The sequence below is a fragment of the Heterocephalus glaber genome, unplaced genomic scaffold, assembly GCF_053883595.1.
Source record: "Heterocephalus glaber isolate CG9 unplaced genomic scaffold, H.glaber_assembly_v1.0 deba00001687, whole genome shotgun sequence".
Lineage (NCBI taxonomy): Eukaryota > Metazoa > Chordata > Mammalia > Rodentia > Bathyergidae > Heterocephalus > Heterocephalus glaber.
The window spans coordinates 11,966,468-11,984,593 of record NW_028258412.1 but is presented as its reverse complement, the minus strand read 5'-3'; the positions used below and the strand labels follow the sequence as shown (position 1 = coordinate 11,984,593).

General features: G+C 45.3%; 1 protein-coding gene across 3 annotated transcripts in view; it reads left to right on the top strand.

The window, feature by feature from the left end:
• The first annotated feature begins 11,857 nt into the window (after positions 1-11,857).
• Positions 11,858-18,126, top strand: part of Ssh1 (slingshot protein phosphatase 1) — a 66,900-nt gene continuing 60,631 nt past the window's right edge. For all 3 annotated transcript variants that reach the window (XM_087198483.1, XM_004843630.4, XM_087198485.1), the window contains exons 1-2: positions 11,858-12,044; positions 16,400-16,440. In XM_087198483.1, the coding sequence (XP_087054609.1) occupies positions 11,976-12,044; positions 16,400-16,440 (110 nt within the window). In that variant the 5' untranslated portion in view covers positions 11,858-11,975. The remainder of the gene's footprint in view (positions 12,045-16,399; positions 16,441-18,126) is intronic.

Genomic DNA, 18,126 nt, shown 5'->3' with positions numbered 1-18,126 from the left:
CAGGGCCAGAGATGTGGCTTAGCGGTGCCGTTTCTGCCCTTGCAAGGGCAAGGTCCTGAGTTCGTTCCCCAGTATCGGGGGTGGGGGGAGACCCAGCGTCCCTGAGGACATGTCAGTAAGAAGGCTGGTATAAGAATGATCCTAGTGGCTGGACGTGGTGGCTCAGCTACTCTGGAGACTGAGGCAGGAAGATGGCCAGCTTGAGGCAAGCCTGGGAACTTAATGAGAACTTGTCTGAAAATAATATAAGAGGGATGGGGATATAACTCAGATTTCCTAGCATGTATAAGGCCCTACATTCAGCCCCCAGTACTGAAAAAAAAATTCTAGCCCCAAACTGGAAACAAGACAATCTATCAGCTGCAGTGGAGAAACTGTGGTGTTTTCAAACAATCACATACTGGAACATTATACCTTAGTAAGGAAAAGGAGAAATACAGCCATATAAAACAATATAAATGAGTCTCAGTCTTTAGGTTTTTTTTTTTTTGGTACAGGGATCGAACTCAGGACCTTGTGCTTTTGAGGCAGGCGGCAACACCACCGAGCTAAATCCCCAGCCTGAGTCTCAGTCTTGTGTGGAAAAGAGAAGTCAGACACACAATAGCAGGGGCTGCATGCTCCCAATTTTATGGAATTCAAGATCGGTGAAAATCAAGTGACAGAGTCACAGGACATGGGAAGAGTGACTACTTCTGAGGCAGGAGCCTTGTGGGGAGAGGTGGAAGAATATGTTCTGGGATACTGGAAAGATGCCCTTAACTTGGGTAGTGGTCACAGGCATGTATGCATGTGTTAAGATTCCTAAAGTTCCATGTTCAGAGTTGAGATTATGTGCTTGACACAAGAAGAAGGAAAGAGAGAGAGGAGGAAGAAGGAAGGAAGGAGGGAAGGAGGTAAAGAGGGAAGGAGGAAGAAGAGAAGAAGGGAAAGAAGCAGAAAGGAAGAAAGGAAGAAAGAGAAAGAAAGAAGGAAGGAAGGAAGAGAGGGGAGGAAGAAAAAGGAAGGAAGGAAGGGAGAGAAGGAAGGGAGAAGAGCATGGGAGAAGAAAAGAACTTGCTCAGTCACACTGCTTATGGAAGCTCAGTTTGAAAGTCAAGTTAAGATTGTCAAATCTATTTTATTTTATTTTTTGGTACCGGGGATCAAACTCGGGTCCTTGCACTAAGATTGTCAAATCTAACAAATGAGTTCCAAGACAGTATGACCTGTACTACATCTGCTGGTCCTCACTGGCTGAGTTTAGGGCTGGGGAATTCAGCCACCATGCTAAAGCACTTAACTGAGGGCTGGAGAAGGACCATAGGCACCCAGGCTGGAGGTTAGCTGTGGCATCAGGGAGCTCTGTGCTGGTACACTTTCAGAATTATTATTATTATTATTATTATTTTGGTACCGAGGATCAAACTCAGAACCTTGCACTTGCCAGGCAGGTGCTCTTAGTATTATTATTTAATTCAGGAAAATAAGATTAGGAGAAACCTATTGTTTTGTTTGTTTGTTTTTTGAGACAGAGTCTCACCATGTAGTTCAGGCTGGCCTTGAACTCACTATGTAGTCCCCACCGGCCTTGTACTTGCTACAATCTTCCTGCCTCAGCCTACTGAGTACTAGAATTATGGTATGTGCAACCACAGGCAGCAACACTGACTGTCTTTATGATACAAACACATGTCTGTAATCCTAGCTATTTGGGAGGCTGAGGCAGGAAGATCACAAGTTTGAGGTTAGCCTCGGTTAGTTAGCAAGACACTGTCTCCAAAAACAAAAACAAAACAAAACTGCAGAAAGTAAAGTTCCACAGAATCTTCTTGGCCTTTGGCATAAGGAAAAGATATCCCCCCAAAAGGATGTGAGATTCGTTATCTTTATCAGGAAGTATGAATCTAAAAAAGAAAAAGAATCCATCAATTTACAATTAGGGAAGCTGGGCGTGGTGGTACACACCTGTAATCTCAGCACTCAGGAGGCTGAGGCAGGAGGACCAACCTGAGTTTGAACTTTTTTTTTTTTTTTGGTACCGGGGATCGAACTCAGTCCTTGTGCTTGTGCAGCAGGCAGTGAAACCACTGAGCTAAATCCCTGGCCCAACCAACCTGAGTTTGAAGTCAGCCTGGGCTACATAGTGAGTTCAAGGCCAGACTGAACTATATATAAGGAGACCCTGTCTAAAAAAAAAAAAAAAAAGTTACAATTAGGGAGTCTGAGACCCACAGAGAGGAAAAGATATGCCCCAGATCCCCAGGGCTATAGGGGTCACTCAGAGAGCCAGGTTAGAGCAAGGCCCTATCTAGCACCCTCAAGTCCAGAGATCTTTGGTAAGCATAAGGGGAAGCTCCAGATCTTTGGAAGCGATGTCTGTTAATTTGGCCAGAATTGGCCAAAAGAGTCAAAAGTCCTGTTGACTCACTGGCTGGTTGATGAATAATGTGACCTCTTAATAGCTCAAAATACACTTGGACTAGAGCAGAACCTTGGAGAATTCTCTATAGGAGTGAGAACTCAGGGTGAGGGAGGGGTATGAGGATACAAAACAAGCTAACTCTCTCTCTCAAATGAAATTGGCTTTATTATAACTTTTCTAAGTACTGCAATACCCTCTGTTAATTTACATAACACAGAAAGCAAAAAGAAGAATCAACTGCAGCCAATCCCACTGATAGAGAAAATTTAAACTATAGGTTAGTTATTAAGGTAGCTGAAGTAGAATAAGTAATCCATTCCTTTACAATTTACCTTTCCCGTAACTCTTACTGTTTAAGGTGATGGCTAACTGAACCTTTGACCTGTAACCTAACTGTAGATAACATTTAACCTGGAGAAAAGCAAAGCAGAAATGTTTGGGTAGTTTACAATGTATGTGTTTTAGGCGCCATCTGTTTGTTGTATGTCTGTGACTATAACCATTAACAGGAACTAGTTGTAAAAGAGAAACAAATTTTACTGACTAAGACCACCAGGAATGAGGTAATGGCTAAAAGAAGATATAAAAGGAAATGTTAAAACAAAGGAGGGAGCGGACATTGATCAGACAAGTTTCTGGTGGTCCCCCCTCTCTAGCGATTAAAGGCTTTGTTTTTTTTACCCAACTTCTGTGTCTCTGTACATTTCTTTTCGCTATTCTGGAACACCACCACCTGGAAATGTCAGCCATCTATTGGGCAAATATCTCCAAACTTTAACATAAACATATGAAGTGGTGACAAAACATACTGTGCATGCTGTTTCCTGCCTTACACTTTTATCAATATGGTGTATTGTCATATTGGTCAGCTTTTTCTGTGGCTAGGACCAAATACCTGATACTGCAACTAAAGGAGGAAAGGCTTTATTCTGGCTCATGGTTCACAGGTTCAGTCCATGGTTGGTTGGCTCCAAGGCAAAAGCACCATGGTGGAAGAGAATGGTGGAGGAATGCTGCTCAATTCAGGGAATCTGGGAAGCTGAGAGCTGAAAATTCAAGAAAGAGTCCAGGGATCAGATATAGTCCCCAAAGCACACCCCCACAACTCATTCCCAATATGCCCCAAAGTATGTTTATTTATTTTTGTTGTGTTTTGAGACAGAGTCTAGCTATGTAGTCCAGGCTAGCCTGAATTATCTGTATAACCCAACATAGCCTCAAACTGATAATTCTTCTGCCTCAACTGGGACTACAGGCATGTGCCACCACACCCAGCTAGAAGTGTGCTTTACTAATCTCCTAGGCATCTCTCAAGCCAATCTTGGTGACAAGACTAACCATCACATGTGTGCATACTTTTGAAATCAACATAGAACAGTGGTCTCCAGTTTACATAGGATGCCTTGTAGATGGATGTAGCAATTTGTTTTTTTGGTTTTTTTTTTGGTACCAGGGATCAAACTCAGGACCTTGTGCTTGCAAGGCAGGCACGGAGCCACTAAGCTAAATCCCTGGCCACCAAACAGATACATTGGCAGGGGCCCTGTATGTCTGGTCATACCAGACCCCTCCCCAGACATTGTGGTCAAATAAGCAAGGCTTTGAGGCCTCAGAACACTATTTCCTACACAAGAGGACTTATCCAAACTGTCACTTCTCTAGCTACAAAAGTTGACAACCAGTTTATGAACCCTGGTGGTCTGATTGATGTGGTTTCAAATCTTACCTCTAAGCCTCAGTTTCCGCAACCAAGGAAACTATATGTTAGTGTCCTGTGGCTGCTATAACAAAGGGTAACAATCTGGGTAGGTTTAATAAAAGACATTTATTGTCTCACAGTTCTAGAGACTAAAAGTCCTAGATCAGGCAGACCCCTGATGAGGTTTTGCAGATGATCAAGTTAAGATGTGAAAGTTAGAGTGACCATGACACTATAAAAGGGGGAAATTGCACACAGAAACATGGGGAAATCTCTCTCTCTCTCTCTCTCTCTCTCTCTCTCTCTTTTGGTGGTACTGTGGATCAAACTCAGGACCTTGCACTTGCAAGGCAGGCACTGCTCCACTGAGCTAAATCCCCATCCAGGGAAAATATCTCTTTAAACTGTTGGTGGTTGGTTCCTTTGGAAGGCTATGAGAATCTGTTTTACACTTTTATCTTCTGGTTGTTTGCTGGCAATCTTGACTGCTTCTTGACTTATGGCTACATCATTCCAATCTTCCCCAGGCAAAAGAAAAGAGATTTCACAGTTCTGGAGGTTCAGAGTACAAACAGCATGGTTATGGCTCAGGTGAGAACTCCCTGGCCACATCACATCATGGCTGATGGCATCATGACAGCAGTACATGCAAGAAAAAGAGATCAGGACTTCCGAAAAGATGGCAGAGTGGTGAGCAGCAGAGAAAGAGCTTCTCTGAGATTTGGAATATAGCAATATAAGGAGGAGAAGGAGGAGGGAAGTGGGTCCCCAGGACCCAGGAAAGATCTGAAGTGAGAATTGAAGTCTGCTGGGAGAGCAAAGAGGGACTTCAATGAAAAAGAAGGATGTGGTAGGCAGCACTCCCAGAGCCTGGACTCACCTGCAGACACACAGTGACTATTAGGTACCCTCAAAGGCCTCCACAGAGAAATGCACCAGTGGAACAGAGCAGTGGATGGAGTGGACTGCATTGGCTAGTGAGTTATTCAGGCTCAGACATCACCCAGGAGAGGGAAATTGATAGGTAGCCATTTGGGAGAGAGGCCGACTGAGCTTGAAACTCAGAATAGCTATGTGCTGGCTCCTTCTAGTGGCTCCTGGTCTTGAGGTGAGGGTGCTGAGTTCAAATTGGCAGGAGATCAGCGAGCTGGGTTCAAACTGGCAGGAGGCACACAGACTATTGCAGGCTCAACAAATCCAGTTCCAGCCTCACAGTCAGAAACCAGCCTGAACTTCAGTGGAACTAAAGGTGCAAGCTGCTGGGATTATCCACTGCCCCACTGTAAAGCAATGGCTGGGTTGCTGGGATTAATCACCTCAGATCTGGACCCTGTCTGCCCATGTTGTCTATCAGTGACAGCAGAGACATGCCTTTTTTCTTTTTCTTTTTTCCCCTTTTCTGGTTTTTGTTCTTGTTTTGTTTTTGCTTGATTTTTTGTTCTTTTTTTAATATGACTTTTTTTAGGTACTAGGAATTGAACTCAGGACCTTGTGCTTGCCAGGCAAGCGTGGGACCGCTGAGCTAAATCCCTGGCCCTCTTGTTTTTATGAGTGTGAACACAGATTCTGTTGTTGTTATTGTTCTGTTCTGTTGTTTTTATTTCTTCCTTTGCTTTCCCTCTTGTCTTCTTCATCAGTTTAGCAAAGTTTGTATTACCTTCCTTTGTTCTTCAGTCTTGTTTCTAATGTCTTCTTTTTCTTCTATTTCTCTATTCCCCCCCAATCCCTTTTAAATCTCTGTATTGAGAACTTATTTATTGCATACAATTTTCTGATTCATTTTAGATTTTGTTATATAACCACAAATCTAGTTCATACAATCAAAGGTGGAAAATTAAAATAGATACCACAGTTTGTCATTTTCTAGGCTCTTTAATGTTATTGTTATTGCTGATTGTACTACTTTAGCCAAGGTGACATAATTGTGCTAATCAGTTGTTCTTCCTGGTATACCAAGACTGAGATTGCCTAAGGGTCTTTAAAAAATGCTACAGGCAAGTGCCACAGAACTAGGGTCTAGTCCAAGTAGGCAGAAACTTCTTATCCCCAATAAACTGAAGAGGTAGGATCTTTCAACAGATTCAAAACCCAAAAGCCAGCTATACCTGGAAGACACCTCTGAGAAGCAGTCATTTCCTAAGGGTTCTGAATACTGGCAATAAAGCCACTCACCATAAGCAATTTATAAGCATCAACCCAGGAATTAAACTAAAATAGAAAAGAAAATGAGAAGACACTTAAACAAAATGTAACCCCCCCCAAACTTTCTGCTCACCACAGGCAAACCTAGGGGGCAATGAGGTGAGACAGTTTGAAAGCCATACACCTGGACCCTCTAAAATGATAACATCAGAAATAACAAAGTAGATGAACAAGGCTCTAGAAAAAAATCAAAGCAGAAATAATTTCTCAGATAACTACAGAGCTGGTGATAAAGAAAGAGATGTTTAGTGACTCTAAAGCAGATACAGATAAACAAAAAGAGAGGGGGCCGGGGATTTAGCTCAGTGGTGCCGCCACCTGCCTCACAAGTGCAAGGTCCTGAGTTTGATCCCTGGTACCGCCCTCCCCAATAGTAGATCTCAGGAAAATGATGGAAACCATGAATGCCCAGGATAGGAAAGAAATAGAATCCATGAAACAGATTCAAACAGATATTCAGGAGATTAAAAATTCCATTGAAAGTTTATCCAGCAGGATGAGCCAATGTGAGGACAGAATATCAGATATAGAAGACAGGATTGTGGTTAGCAATCATGAAAAGAAAGATTTCTTAAAAATAACAAGGGACTATGAGAGATTAATCCAGCAGCTGCTAGATAATGCAAGGAAGAGTAACATAAGACTGATTGGAGTAAATGAAAAAGCAGGAGCTAACACAAATGACATAAAAAAACCTGTTCACAGAAGTAATGGCAGAAAACTTACCAAACAAGGAAAAAGAGTTTGACATACAGATAAGTGAGGCATATAGAACTCCAATTAGCCATGATAAATAAAAACTTCACCAAAGCATATAATAGTCAAGATTCCAGAAATTCAATGCAAGAAGAGAATATTAAAAGTTGTTAGAGGGGCCAGGGATTTACCTCAGTGGTTCCAGTACCTGCCTCGAAAGCACAAGGTCCTGAGTTCGATCCCCAGTACCAAAAAAAAAAAAAAGTTGTTAGAGAAAAGAAACAAATCACCTATAAAGGAACCCATCAGAATCACAGTAGACTTCTCAACACAAATGCTCAAATCAAGAGAGCTTGGAGTGAAGTACTTCAAGCCCTAAAGAAAACCAACCTCCACCAACCCAGAATGATGTACCCTGTACAACTGTCTTTCAAAATTGATGGAGAAATAAGATACTTCCATGACAAAGAACATCTGATGAAATTCATGAACACCAAGCAAAAGAGATCACGTGGTGAGACAGGAATGAGAGAGTGGTGAGCAGCCAGTCTTTTTCTTTCATAACAATCTTCTCATAAGAATTAACTAGAGTCTCACAAGAAACAATTCCTTCCAAGAGCAGAGCACCCAGTGACCTAATGACCTCTACTAGGCCTGACCTCTGAAAGGTCCCATCACATATCTAAATATCATCACATTGGGGACCAAATACATGAATGTAGCACATGAATCCTTGGAGGACACACTTAGGCCACTTCCAAACTATAGCACCATCTACCCATCTTTTTTTTTTGGAACTGGGAATCAAACTCAGGACCTTGTGCTTTTGAGGCAGGTGGCAGAACCACTGAGCTAAATCCCTGGCCCTTACCCATCTTTAATATAGTCATCTCTGCAAAACCTCTTCTATGTGAAGTGACAGAGTCACAAGTTCTAGATATTGAGATACGGACATTTTTAGGGAGTCAATATTCTGCCTAATAGAGCTTTATTATCTCTGAGTTTCATTTCCAAATGAATAGCTAAGGAGGAATTATGAATTATTTGCTCTGAAAAGGGAACTACTTATTGGCAAGTGTCCTGGATGAACCCTCCTGTTTTGCCTTAATTCTAAAGCAGAAAAAATATGGGTTTGCATACTAATGTCACCACTTCCTGGTTCTGTGACAATGCTCAAGTGTCTTAACCACTCTGTGTATCAATTTCATTATCCATGAAAAAAGAATCAGAATAGCATGACAAGATCGAATACATTTAAATAGGTGCAGCCCAGGCAGCAGCACAATGTAGGCCCATAACGTCATTGTCACCAATGGGTGGGGGTCACTGCAGGAGTGTAGAAAAGGGGTATCTGACTCAGCCAGGGACTAGGGAAGGTTTCTGAAAGAGGTGACCCTGGAATGTGAGAGGAGGACATTGCCCTGTTAGGAAACCCACATCCCCAGTACACTCACAAAGCACTTTCTACAATGCCTAATGGAGAGTCAATTACTCAGTAAATTGCAAATTTTAGTAGTTGTAAAACTGAGCTGAGGCTGCAAGGATGAGGTCAAACATGCTTATATCAATTATGATTTTTAAAAATGATGATAGCTGATAGAAAGGGCTCTACTGGATACAAGAGACCTTTGGAGCTGCTCCCTGCAGCTGCCCCTCCTCCCGTCCTGGGTTCCTCCGGAATGAGCACTGACTGGAGCCTGGGGGCTTTCACTTCTCCTTTCCCCTCCCTACTGTCTTCAGGTCACCAGTCCCAAGCCACAGGCTGTTTACCCAGAAGGCAAAAGGCTTTAAGAATGATCAAACTTCTGAATCTAGATAGAATCCAATCAAGACAGGATGAATAAAATTGCTTTGCTGACCAAGGTCTGAGGATGAGGTGAAAGGAAAAATCAGTAATGCAATACTGATCCTGTCTTTAAGATTTTGATTTTGTACAGCCTGGGGATTTAGCTCAGTGGTTTTGCTGCCTGCTGCACAAGCACAAGGACCAGAGTTCGATCCCTGGTATGGAAAAAAAAAAAAAAAAAAAAGAAAGACTTTGTTGTTGTTGTTCCTTGTTGATTTTTTTGCATTTATTTTGATAACCTATTGCATTGGATTTAATTAACATCATTTCTCCTCATCACTGAGTGTTTTGAGGTATCTCGTTATAATTTGCACCCTCACCCTGATCCCAGTCCTCTCCCTGAGCCTTTTCTTAGGGACCACCACTGGCTCTATGGTAATGATTCAGGATGAGAAATGCATAGGTTATGACAATACAGTGACACTTGCTATGTGTTTTGGGGTAGGAGGGAGGACACTTGATCCTGGAAAAGACAGTGCCCAGGGGCCATGGAGGGCTTCTGAACATGACGTCTGGCAAGAGTTAGCTGAGGGAGAGAGATGAGGTCCCCCTTCCAGCTAGAGGTGGAAGTGAGAAGAGGTGCAGCTGGCCTCCAGAATGGTGGGGGTGGTGGAAGAGGCAGGCAGGGCCAGGCAGGGTCATTAGGATTAGTGCCATAGACCGGAAGTGCCATGAGATCTAGGTTGGAATTTCTTGGTAAGGAGATCATTGGCAGAGGTTCTCAAACGACAATCCCTAAACTAGGACTATCAGCATCATATGGGAATTTGTTAGATTTGCAAACTTTCCAGCCCCACCCATAACCTAGAGAATCTGAAACTTGGAAGGGTGGGGCCTAGAATTCTCAAAAACTCAAACTTGAGGGCTCACATAAAGGAGACATAAAAGAAAGAGAAATCAAAACAAAGTCAAATGGATTGTTCTATGCAAAGCCTAGAACATAGTTGCCTAGGAGGACCTGGAGAATTTCAGAAGCCAGTGCCTGTTTATAATGAATGTGCTTGGGTTTGAAAAGTAAGGTATTCTCTATTTGCCTTACATTTGACATTTTGAAATAAGGGTTAAATACATATGGCCATCTGTCCGAAGAGAGACAACTACAAATACAGGTGTGTCGTGCCCACTAATGTTAGGGGTGGTGTTGCCATGAAGAACTTCCTTTTCCTAGCTTGGTGTAGGGGTGCACACCTGTAATCTTAGCACTAGGGAGGCTGAGGCAAGAGGATCACTGTGAGTTCGAGGCCAGCCTGGGCTACATAGTGAGACCCTGTCTCAAAAAAACAAAAAGCAAAACAAAAACTTCCTTTTCCCTAATATTGAAAACCTCTTGATAAAACTCTCCAACAGAAAGTATATTCTCCCCTCATTTCAACATGGTTGCATTTCTGAAAATTCAGTGGAAAATATTTTGCGTTGATGTAGGAAATGGAGTTAGGTTCTAGCTTCAGATAATTATAAACAAGTTTTTCACCAGCTAGGTGTCTTGTAAGAATGAACAATTCTTTGAGGAGACTGTCCAGTGCATGGCAGGACATTTAGCATTCCTGGTTCCTCCCCTCAAATTAGCAAGCCAACCAAAAATAGTCCCCCAAATACTGGCCATCCCAATTCCCACTCTTAGGGCCTAGAGTGTCCCCCATTGAGAAGCCCTTTGAGAAGGATAGTGCTGGGATTATGGAGGAGGTCACAGCCCCAGGACATGGGGAAGACAGGGAGAAGGCTGCAGAAGGCTGTGTGCATTTCTACCTGGGCTGTGGGATGGTGAAGTCATTTGCTAAATCGGGGAGCAAGGCTGGACTTCTGCACTGGGGAGTGCTGGGTATATGCAGAAAGATGGGAGGGGGTTTTGGGTACCAGAGAAGTTTCCTGTTACCAAATCAAGGAGAACCACCTTAGTGACTTGCTCACTGACTCTTCATCCCAGTACTTGGCAACTCTCCCCAGGACTGCAGCAGGCTCTCCCCCTGGTCTCACTCCACCCCTCTGCCCTCACTCAGTCCTCCTCACAGCAGCAAAGTGACCTTTAGGATCAGACCTTGACTCTTACCACTTCCCCTCGTCCCCTCCTTGGGCTCTGGCCTCTGGGTGACAACCCTCTTCCTGTTTCTGGGCCTTTCTGTAGGTCAGAGCCCATCTGGGGAGGGGTGTCTCCTCTCCCTTCCCAGATCAGGCCTCAGAGCAAAACTCTCTCCCTTAGAGAATCCCTCCCTGAAGACTCCTCTTCCATCTCCTTTCCTCCCATGGAGTTAGCTGAGTGTCTGGACACATAAAAAGAATTAATAGGAAGCCAGATGTGGTAGCCCACGCCTGTAACCCCAGCACTTAGGAGGCTGAGGCAGGAGGATCACTGCGAGTTCAAGGCCAACCTGGGCTACCTGATGAATTCACGGCCAGTGAGACCCTGTCTCAAAAAAATAAAATAATTCATAGGAAAAGATTATGAAACTATTTTTTACCTTCCCAAGTCACTGAGTATTGAACCTAGGTCCTTGGGAGTGTTAGGCAAGTATTCTACCATTTTGTTACACTCCCAACTCCATGGTATTTATTAATTTGATTAACCTCCGTCAATTCCAGAAGGCAAACCTAATCTATTCTGTTTACACCAGGCTTGGCGCTTAGAAGAGATCTTCTAAATACTTTGTAATCGAATGAATGAACGAATTGATTTCTGCAAAGACTGACCGTAGAAGTTCAGAGCACAAGGGCCAGGGGCTCTTTTATTTCCTGTTTCCTCCCATGCATCTCCCATCCCCTTGCTGCAGCGCGGCTGCCAGACCTGTTTCCCCACCCGGGCCAGCGTAGGCTGCCGGCTAGGACGCCCCAAAAGGCTAGCGGGGGACCCGAGCGCGGGCGGGGGCGAAGGCGTGACTGCCCAGCCCCGGCCTCCCGGAGCCGCCGCTCGGGTCCCGCGCACGCGCGCCCCATCCCCTCCCCCCGCGCGCAGCAGACCCGACGCGCGCCGGCGCGGGAGGCGGGGGGGTGGGGTGGGGGCGGTGGACGCCGAGGGCGAGGGGCGGGCCCGGCCCGGCTCGGCCGCCCGCGCGCGGCTCCTGGAGGCCCCGGGCCCGGCCCGGCGGCTGCTCTAGCTGTGGGACTCGGTGGCGTCGGTGAGCCGCGCCGCAGCCATGGCTCTGGTGACCCTGCAGCGCTCTCCGACGCCCAGTGCCGCCTCCTCCTCGGCCAGCAACAGCGAGGTGAGCCGTGGGCCCTTCGCCAGGCCTGGGCCGCGCGCGCAGAGCCTCGGGGACCCCCGCCTGGCGAACTGACCGGAGCAGCCGGCCTGGGGGGACAGTGACCCGCTTCCTGCGGCGGCAGTGTGGGGACCCAGTGTGTGACTGGAGCTCCCTATGGGTGCCTGTGCGCGAGTCGCTGGTTCCAGGATCTGTGACTGGCAGGTCCAGGCCCTTTTCCCGAGTCTCCCCCGCCGTGTGTCTGTGAGACTGTATGTGACTTGGGGCTGTGCGTGTGAGCTGTCCCCTGGGGAGTGGGTCTGGGTGATGCTGTGTGAGTGAGGCCAGGCGGGAGGGCGGTGAGCCTGCAAAGGTGTGATTGTTTCCCTATCTACTGCCTCTGGAGTTCTGGCTGGAGGTGTGTCTGTGCCTTTTGGATGGCACTGTCTCTGTGACAGTGACTTGAGGGTGCCTCGGGCTCTGTGTGACTTGTTTGTTGTGCCCGTGAGTTGAATGTTGCTTTTCATCGAGTCATTCCAGGCTGTGTGTTAATGTGTGTCTGTGGCCCGGGTTCAGAGTGTGTTGGCTGCACTGTGGTGGTGTCCGAGGGTCTGTGCAACCGGGGCCCATATTAGCTGGATCTTTGCTCGGAAGAAGATGGGGGAGCCGATGCCCTCCGAGTGGGCAGAATGGGCCTGGCCTGCCCCAGGCTGGAACCTCCTGGGCCACTGAGCAGGTCTCTCTGCAGCTGCTGAGCCAGCCCTCTTGGCCGGCAATTTCTCTACCCTCCCTTTAAGGCCTCTGGTCTAAATTCATATCCATGGCAAGGCTGAGTGTTGGCCTGAAGACAGAGCAGCGGGAGGAGGAGCCCCTTCCTCCATAGAGATGGCCCAGGAAGTTGCTAGCCAGCATCTAGGCCTGGGTGCCAGCTCTCAGTGGGAGAAGTTGACTGATACAGGGGATGGGTTTGTGTGTCAGTGTGAGACCGAGAAGAGGACTTGAATTTGGCTTAGCTGCTCCGTCTCCCAGCAATGTTGCTTTTCAGCCTTGTTTTGCTGAGATTGGCAGGAACATTTGCAGAGTGGCTGTGAAGTTGAACCTCCTCAGCCCCCTCCTCCCGGAGGAGAGGGTGTTAATGAGTTTTCTGTCTACAGACAGAAGGTTCTAGTGTCTCCCCTCTGTGCACTGATTGGAGGCAAAAGAACATTGAGGGCTGATTGCTACAACTGAGATGTTAGGTTGCAGGACCATCTGGCCTTCCTGAAGAGAGCTGTTCTTCTACATCATTCCTGTGACCGCTCTCTGGCATTTTACAAAGTACTGTACTTTCATGCACTTAATCCCATATTATTTTCACAAACACTGAGTGAGATGAGGGAAGAGCTTGGCTTCAGGGAGAGGTTGTGCAGAGCCTTTCAGCCTGGATTTTTGATTCCTAAACCCTACCTGATCTATTCATATCTTAGACACATTTTTAAAATTTCATATTTCAGCTGAGTATAGTGGTGCACGATGGCAATCCCAGCTACTCAGGTGGCCAAGGCAAGGAGATTGCAAGTTTGAGACCAGCCTGGGCCACTTAGTAAGATGCTGTCTTAAAATTTAAAAGGGGGGAGGGAGTGTAGGGGTATAGTGCGGCTCTCCCTGAATTCAGTCCCCACTACCACCAAAACTAAAAAGTAAGAAAACATTTTTAGATGATATATAATTTACATACTATAAACTCACCGTTTTAAAGTATATAGTTCAGTGGGTTTTGGTATATTCACAAGATCGCACAACCATTGCCACTACCTAGTTCCTGAACATTTTGTCATACCACAAAGAAACTCCATGCCACAAAGATACTCCTTAGCTATACTCAAAGTCTCCCTCTGTCCCATTCTCCCCTACCTTGGGCAACCACTAATCTTTCTCCCTGTACAGATTTGCTTATTCTGGAAAGTTTATAGAAACAGAATCATGCAATGTGTGGCCTTTTGTGTCTGGTTTCTTTCACTTAGCATCATGTTTTCAAGGTTCCTCCATGTCATAGCATATGTTAGTCCTTTGTTCCTTTTTATGGCTGAATAATATTCCATTACTTGAAGGTACCACATTTTTCACAAATTTATCTTGTCTCCATTAGACACATTTAAAATTATTATAGAAAGCATTATTTTTTTACCTAGTGCTAATGACCCAATCAGCAGAATAAAACTCAGCCAGCTTTTATTTGACTTCAGTACATCAGCAGCATTTGTTGTCCACTGAGAAAGCAGGATATTTCTGGGAAGGTGAGGCTGTCTTCCAGAAGTGCTGAGACGAGATTGGAGATGGAATGGAGAGAGCAGGTGTGCATAGAGTCAGGAGACCTGGGTCCTGGCTGGCTGTACTTCCGGGCCACCCATTCTCCAGCTGCCTCCCATCTGCGCCTCAGCCCATCTGAAGGCCTGGATTACCTCTTAAGGATGTCCTTTGGCATCTGTGGTGTCTTAGAAATAACTGACCTCACATTACCTTTTATTGGAGAACCTCAGAGGGTGACCGAGATTTAAGTGGCTATGAGGTCTGTACCCCTAAATCATTTCACACTCATCAAAATGCAGCTTCTTCAATGAGTCAGAGACACACCAGTGGTTTCCTGACACAGCCAGGCTGGCTGCGTGGCGTGGGAAACCAAGGGAAATCACAGCCCTCAGCCCCAAAGCAGCTCTCTCTCCTCTCAGTTTTTTTCTTTTTCAATCTTTAATTATCTGGTGTGTGTCATTTTCCTGTTAACCTTATCTCAACTCCTTTGTGAGAACAGACAGAGCCCAGGAGAAGATAAGCCAACATTTTTCAGGAGTGGATCGGAACATTGTTATTTTTGACAGTTGTTCAAAGTGACTGATTTCATAGGCTGATCTCCAGGCACTTTTTTAGGTTGGACCAGTGTTTCTCAACCTTGGCACTGTTGGGGTCAGAACATTTTCTGTTGTGGGGGGCTGGCCCGTGCATTGCGGGAAGTTTAGCACACCCCGTCCTCTGCCCATGAGATGCCAGTAGTCCCATTCAAAACAGTGCCTCCAGACATCACTGGCCCCTGGTGAGGAAACTGGCCCCTGGTGCAGATCCGCAGGGTCAGAGCCCACAATTTCTTCTGAGCTTGTTGCTCCTGTTTTTATTTGTTTTCCAGTGCTGGGGATCAGACCCAAGGCCTTGAACGTGCTAGGCGACTGCTTCAGCCACTGAGCTATACCCCCAGCCCTGTTGTTACTGTTGTGAGTTGTTTTGTTTGTTCAAGAAAGAAGCTCATGGCCTGTGATTAGTAAGCCTTTCCTGGTTTTTCCACTTCACCTTCATGTGGTGTAGGGAGCATGAGCATGAATTGATTGACTCCAGCGTATGCCTCTGCATAATTCAATTACAGACATTATCATAATGCAATTTAGGAACTCTGGGGCCCGCACACATACTGGTTCTTGGTGGAAACTGCCACCTCCTGGTGTGTGTCCTTTGCTGCCCAGACCCCTCCATGCATTACTCTCTACCTGTTGCCCTTGGCTTCTGCCTCATTTCAGTCCTCAGTCAGCCTTGCATCTCTCCTGGCCGTTCACCTCTCCAGGGTTCCCTTCCATTCAATGAGTGCTTTTGTGTAAGGTAAAGAAAACATGCCAAGTCCCTATGGTGCAGTTTTCTAATCATTTTCAGTTTTTTTGTTGAAAAAGGAAAGAAAAAAGGGAGAGACTGAGAGAGATTGATTTGAGCTTACAGAGAAGTTACTTTTGGGATTCAACTTTTTGACCTTTTAGCTTATAGAAAATATCTTGTTCTTTCATTGGTACAAATAAACCAACAGCCTAGAACATTTCGTATTAAACATTTAAGTCTTAATGAGAAGGACCAAGACCTTTGGAGACCCACAGAGAGCCAGTTTCCTGGCCACCTTCCATGGTGAGACTTGCCTAGAATAGCTTTTTAAAATGGTGTTCTTCACTCAGTAAGGCCCTACTTGACAGAGGAAATGGATTCTCTTCAAACATCGCCCCTTCCTTTTAAGCAGCAGAAAAGAGGATACGATCCAGAACAAGTCTGGAAATTTGAGAGCTAAAGGAATGTGTTGGACAGCAGTGCCAAATAGGAAATATTCAGTTAACAGGAGTCAGCCCACCAGACCGTGGCAGGAATGTGCATAAACATTCGGAAACCTGAAAATCCTCCATGGAAATTACTCAAAGGAACAGCAGGTCAGGTTGTAAGGAAAGGGCAGAGCTATTTAGAAGTAGCCAGGTTTCCTGGACATCTTTATCTCTTCCCAACAGCAGGGTAGAGAAACCAGGGTAGAGACTGGGAGACTGCTGTGTGAGGCTTATTGATAGCGCTGTCTGTGGTATGACATTCTCTTTCTTTCTCTGCAGTTGGAGGCTGGCAGCGATGATGAGCGAAAGGTAAACCTCAGGTGAGCAGACTTTTCATTTTGTTCTTAAGTGTTTCTTCCAAGCAGGTAAGGAATACTTTTATTCCTTTCTCGAAGGGAAAACCCTCAGAAAGAATATACCAGTTTGGTCGGGGATTTAGCTCAGTGGTTTCGCTGCCTGCTGCGCAAGCGCAAGGACCTGAGTTTGATCCCCGGTACCAAAAAAAAAAAAAAAAAGAATATACCACTTTTTGTAGTGCTTTCAGAATTATACATAAAATGGGGATTTAGCTCAGTGGTGCTGCCCCCTGCCTTGCAAGTGCAAGGTTGCAAGAGTTCGATCCCTGGTACCAAAAATAAAAAATAAAACCTACATATTGAGGTGTGATCATCCACACTTATAATCCCAGGTACTTAGGAGACTGAGGCAGGAGGATCATGAGTTTGAGGCCAGCCTGTACAAGATTTGTAGTAAGATCTTGTCTCAAAATAAAGAGTTGAATGGGCCAGAGATTTAGCTCAGTGGTGCTACCGCCTGCCTCTCAAGCTCAAGGTCCCGAGTTCAATCCCCAGTACCAAAAAAAAAAAAAAAAAAAGTTGAAGGTATAGTGTAGTGGTAGAGTGCTTGTCTAGCGTGTACAAGGACCTGGGTTCCATCCTCAGCACCAAAATAAAAAAAGGGAAAAAAATCTTTTAAGATGTATTCCTCAGTATATTCACTAGTGAACAGCAATAATATTTTTTGATTTTCTTTGTCAAAAATTAAGACTTTCCCCTTTGTTTATCTTGTTGGTTTCCAGAAGATTCAGCACTTCATTATATAACATACTCCTTTGCACCAAGGAGTCAATTGTGGAAGTCTGACCTCAGAGTGGAAAAAAAGTAAACAAACTTTAGGGATATTGTTCTTTAAAAACAAATGTCTGTTTTATCTTGTGAGGAGGAGGAACATTAATTGGAAGAGGAAGTAGGTATTAAAATCGGGGTCAGCCATTCATTACCAAGAGCAGGATGTTTTGGTTAAACTCTTTCAGAAGAGTAAGAATATGCTTAGCCTTGCTTTGACATTCTCACATGGTGGAGCAAAGGGAGGGAAACTTCACTTTGATTGTGGCACACATTTGGAAAGATTTTGGGGGTAGGGAAATACTGGCTTGCAAAAATCAAAGACATGTCTTATTGCAATTACTAGATCCTCCTTTGTAATGTTAGACTCGGGACAAAGGACAAATTGACTGTTTCACCCTGTGGTTTTGGGCTGGTCAGAGCCCAGGTCAGGGTTCCCAGGCAGGAAGCAGCTGGACTCCCAAGTGGGGGCAGCAATGGGCCAAACTCTAGCTTTGCTTCTCTGGGTGGAGGAGGGAGGGGAAGCAGAACCAAGATAGCTTGGAGGCGGGAAAGTGGGAGGGGAGTGGCTGGCTGCCCGGGGCCCTTGAGCCTGTGTAGCTGCCTGCTCCCACCTCCCCTCCGACCTCTACAGCACCTTCCTGGGGTCTGAACCCTTTTTGCCCCTTCTCCTATCCCTTTCTCTGCGGCCTCTTGTCCAGGACATAGCATTGAGCTCTGTCGCTTAGACTGTCTTTGGTACAAAAAAGTGCTTTTGTTTTTTAGTTGATTTGCAGTTAAGAATTTATAAATTGCAGGCCAGGGATTTAGCTCAGTGGTTCTGCTGCCTGCCTTGCAAGCGCAAGATCCCAAGTTCGATTCTTGGTACCAAAAAAAAAAAAA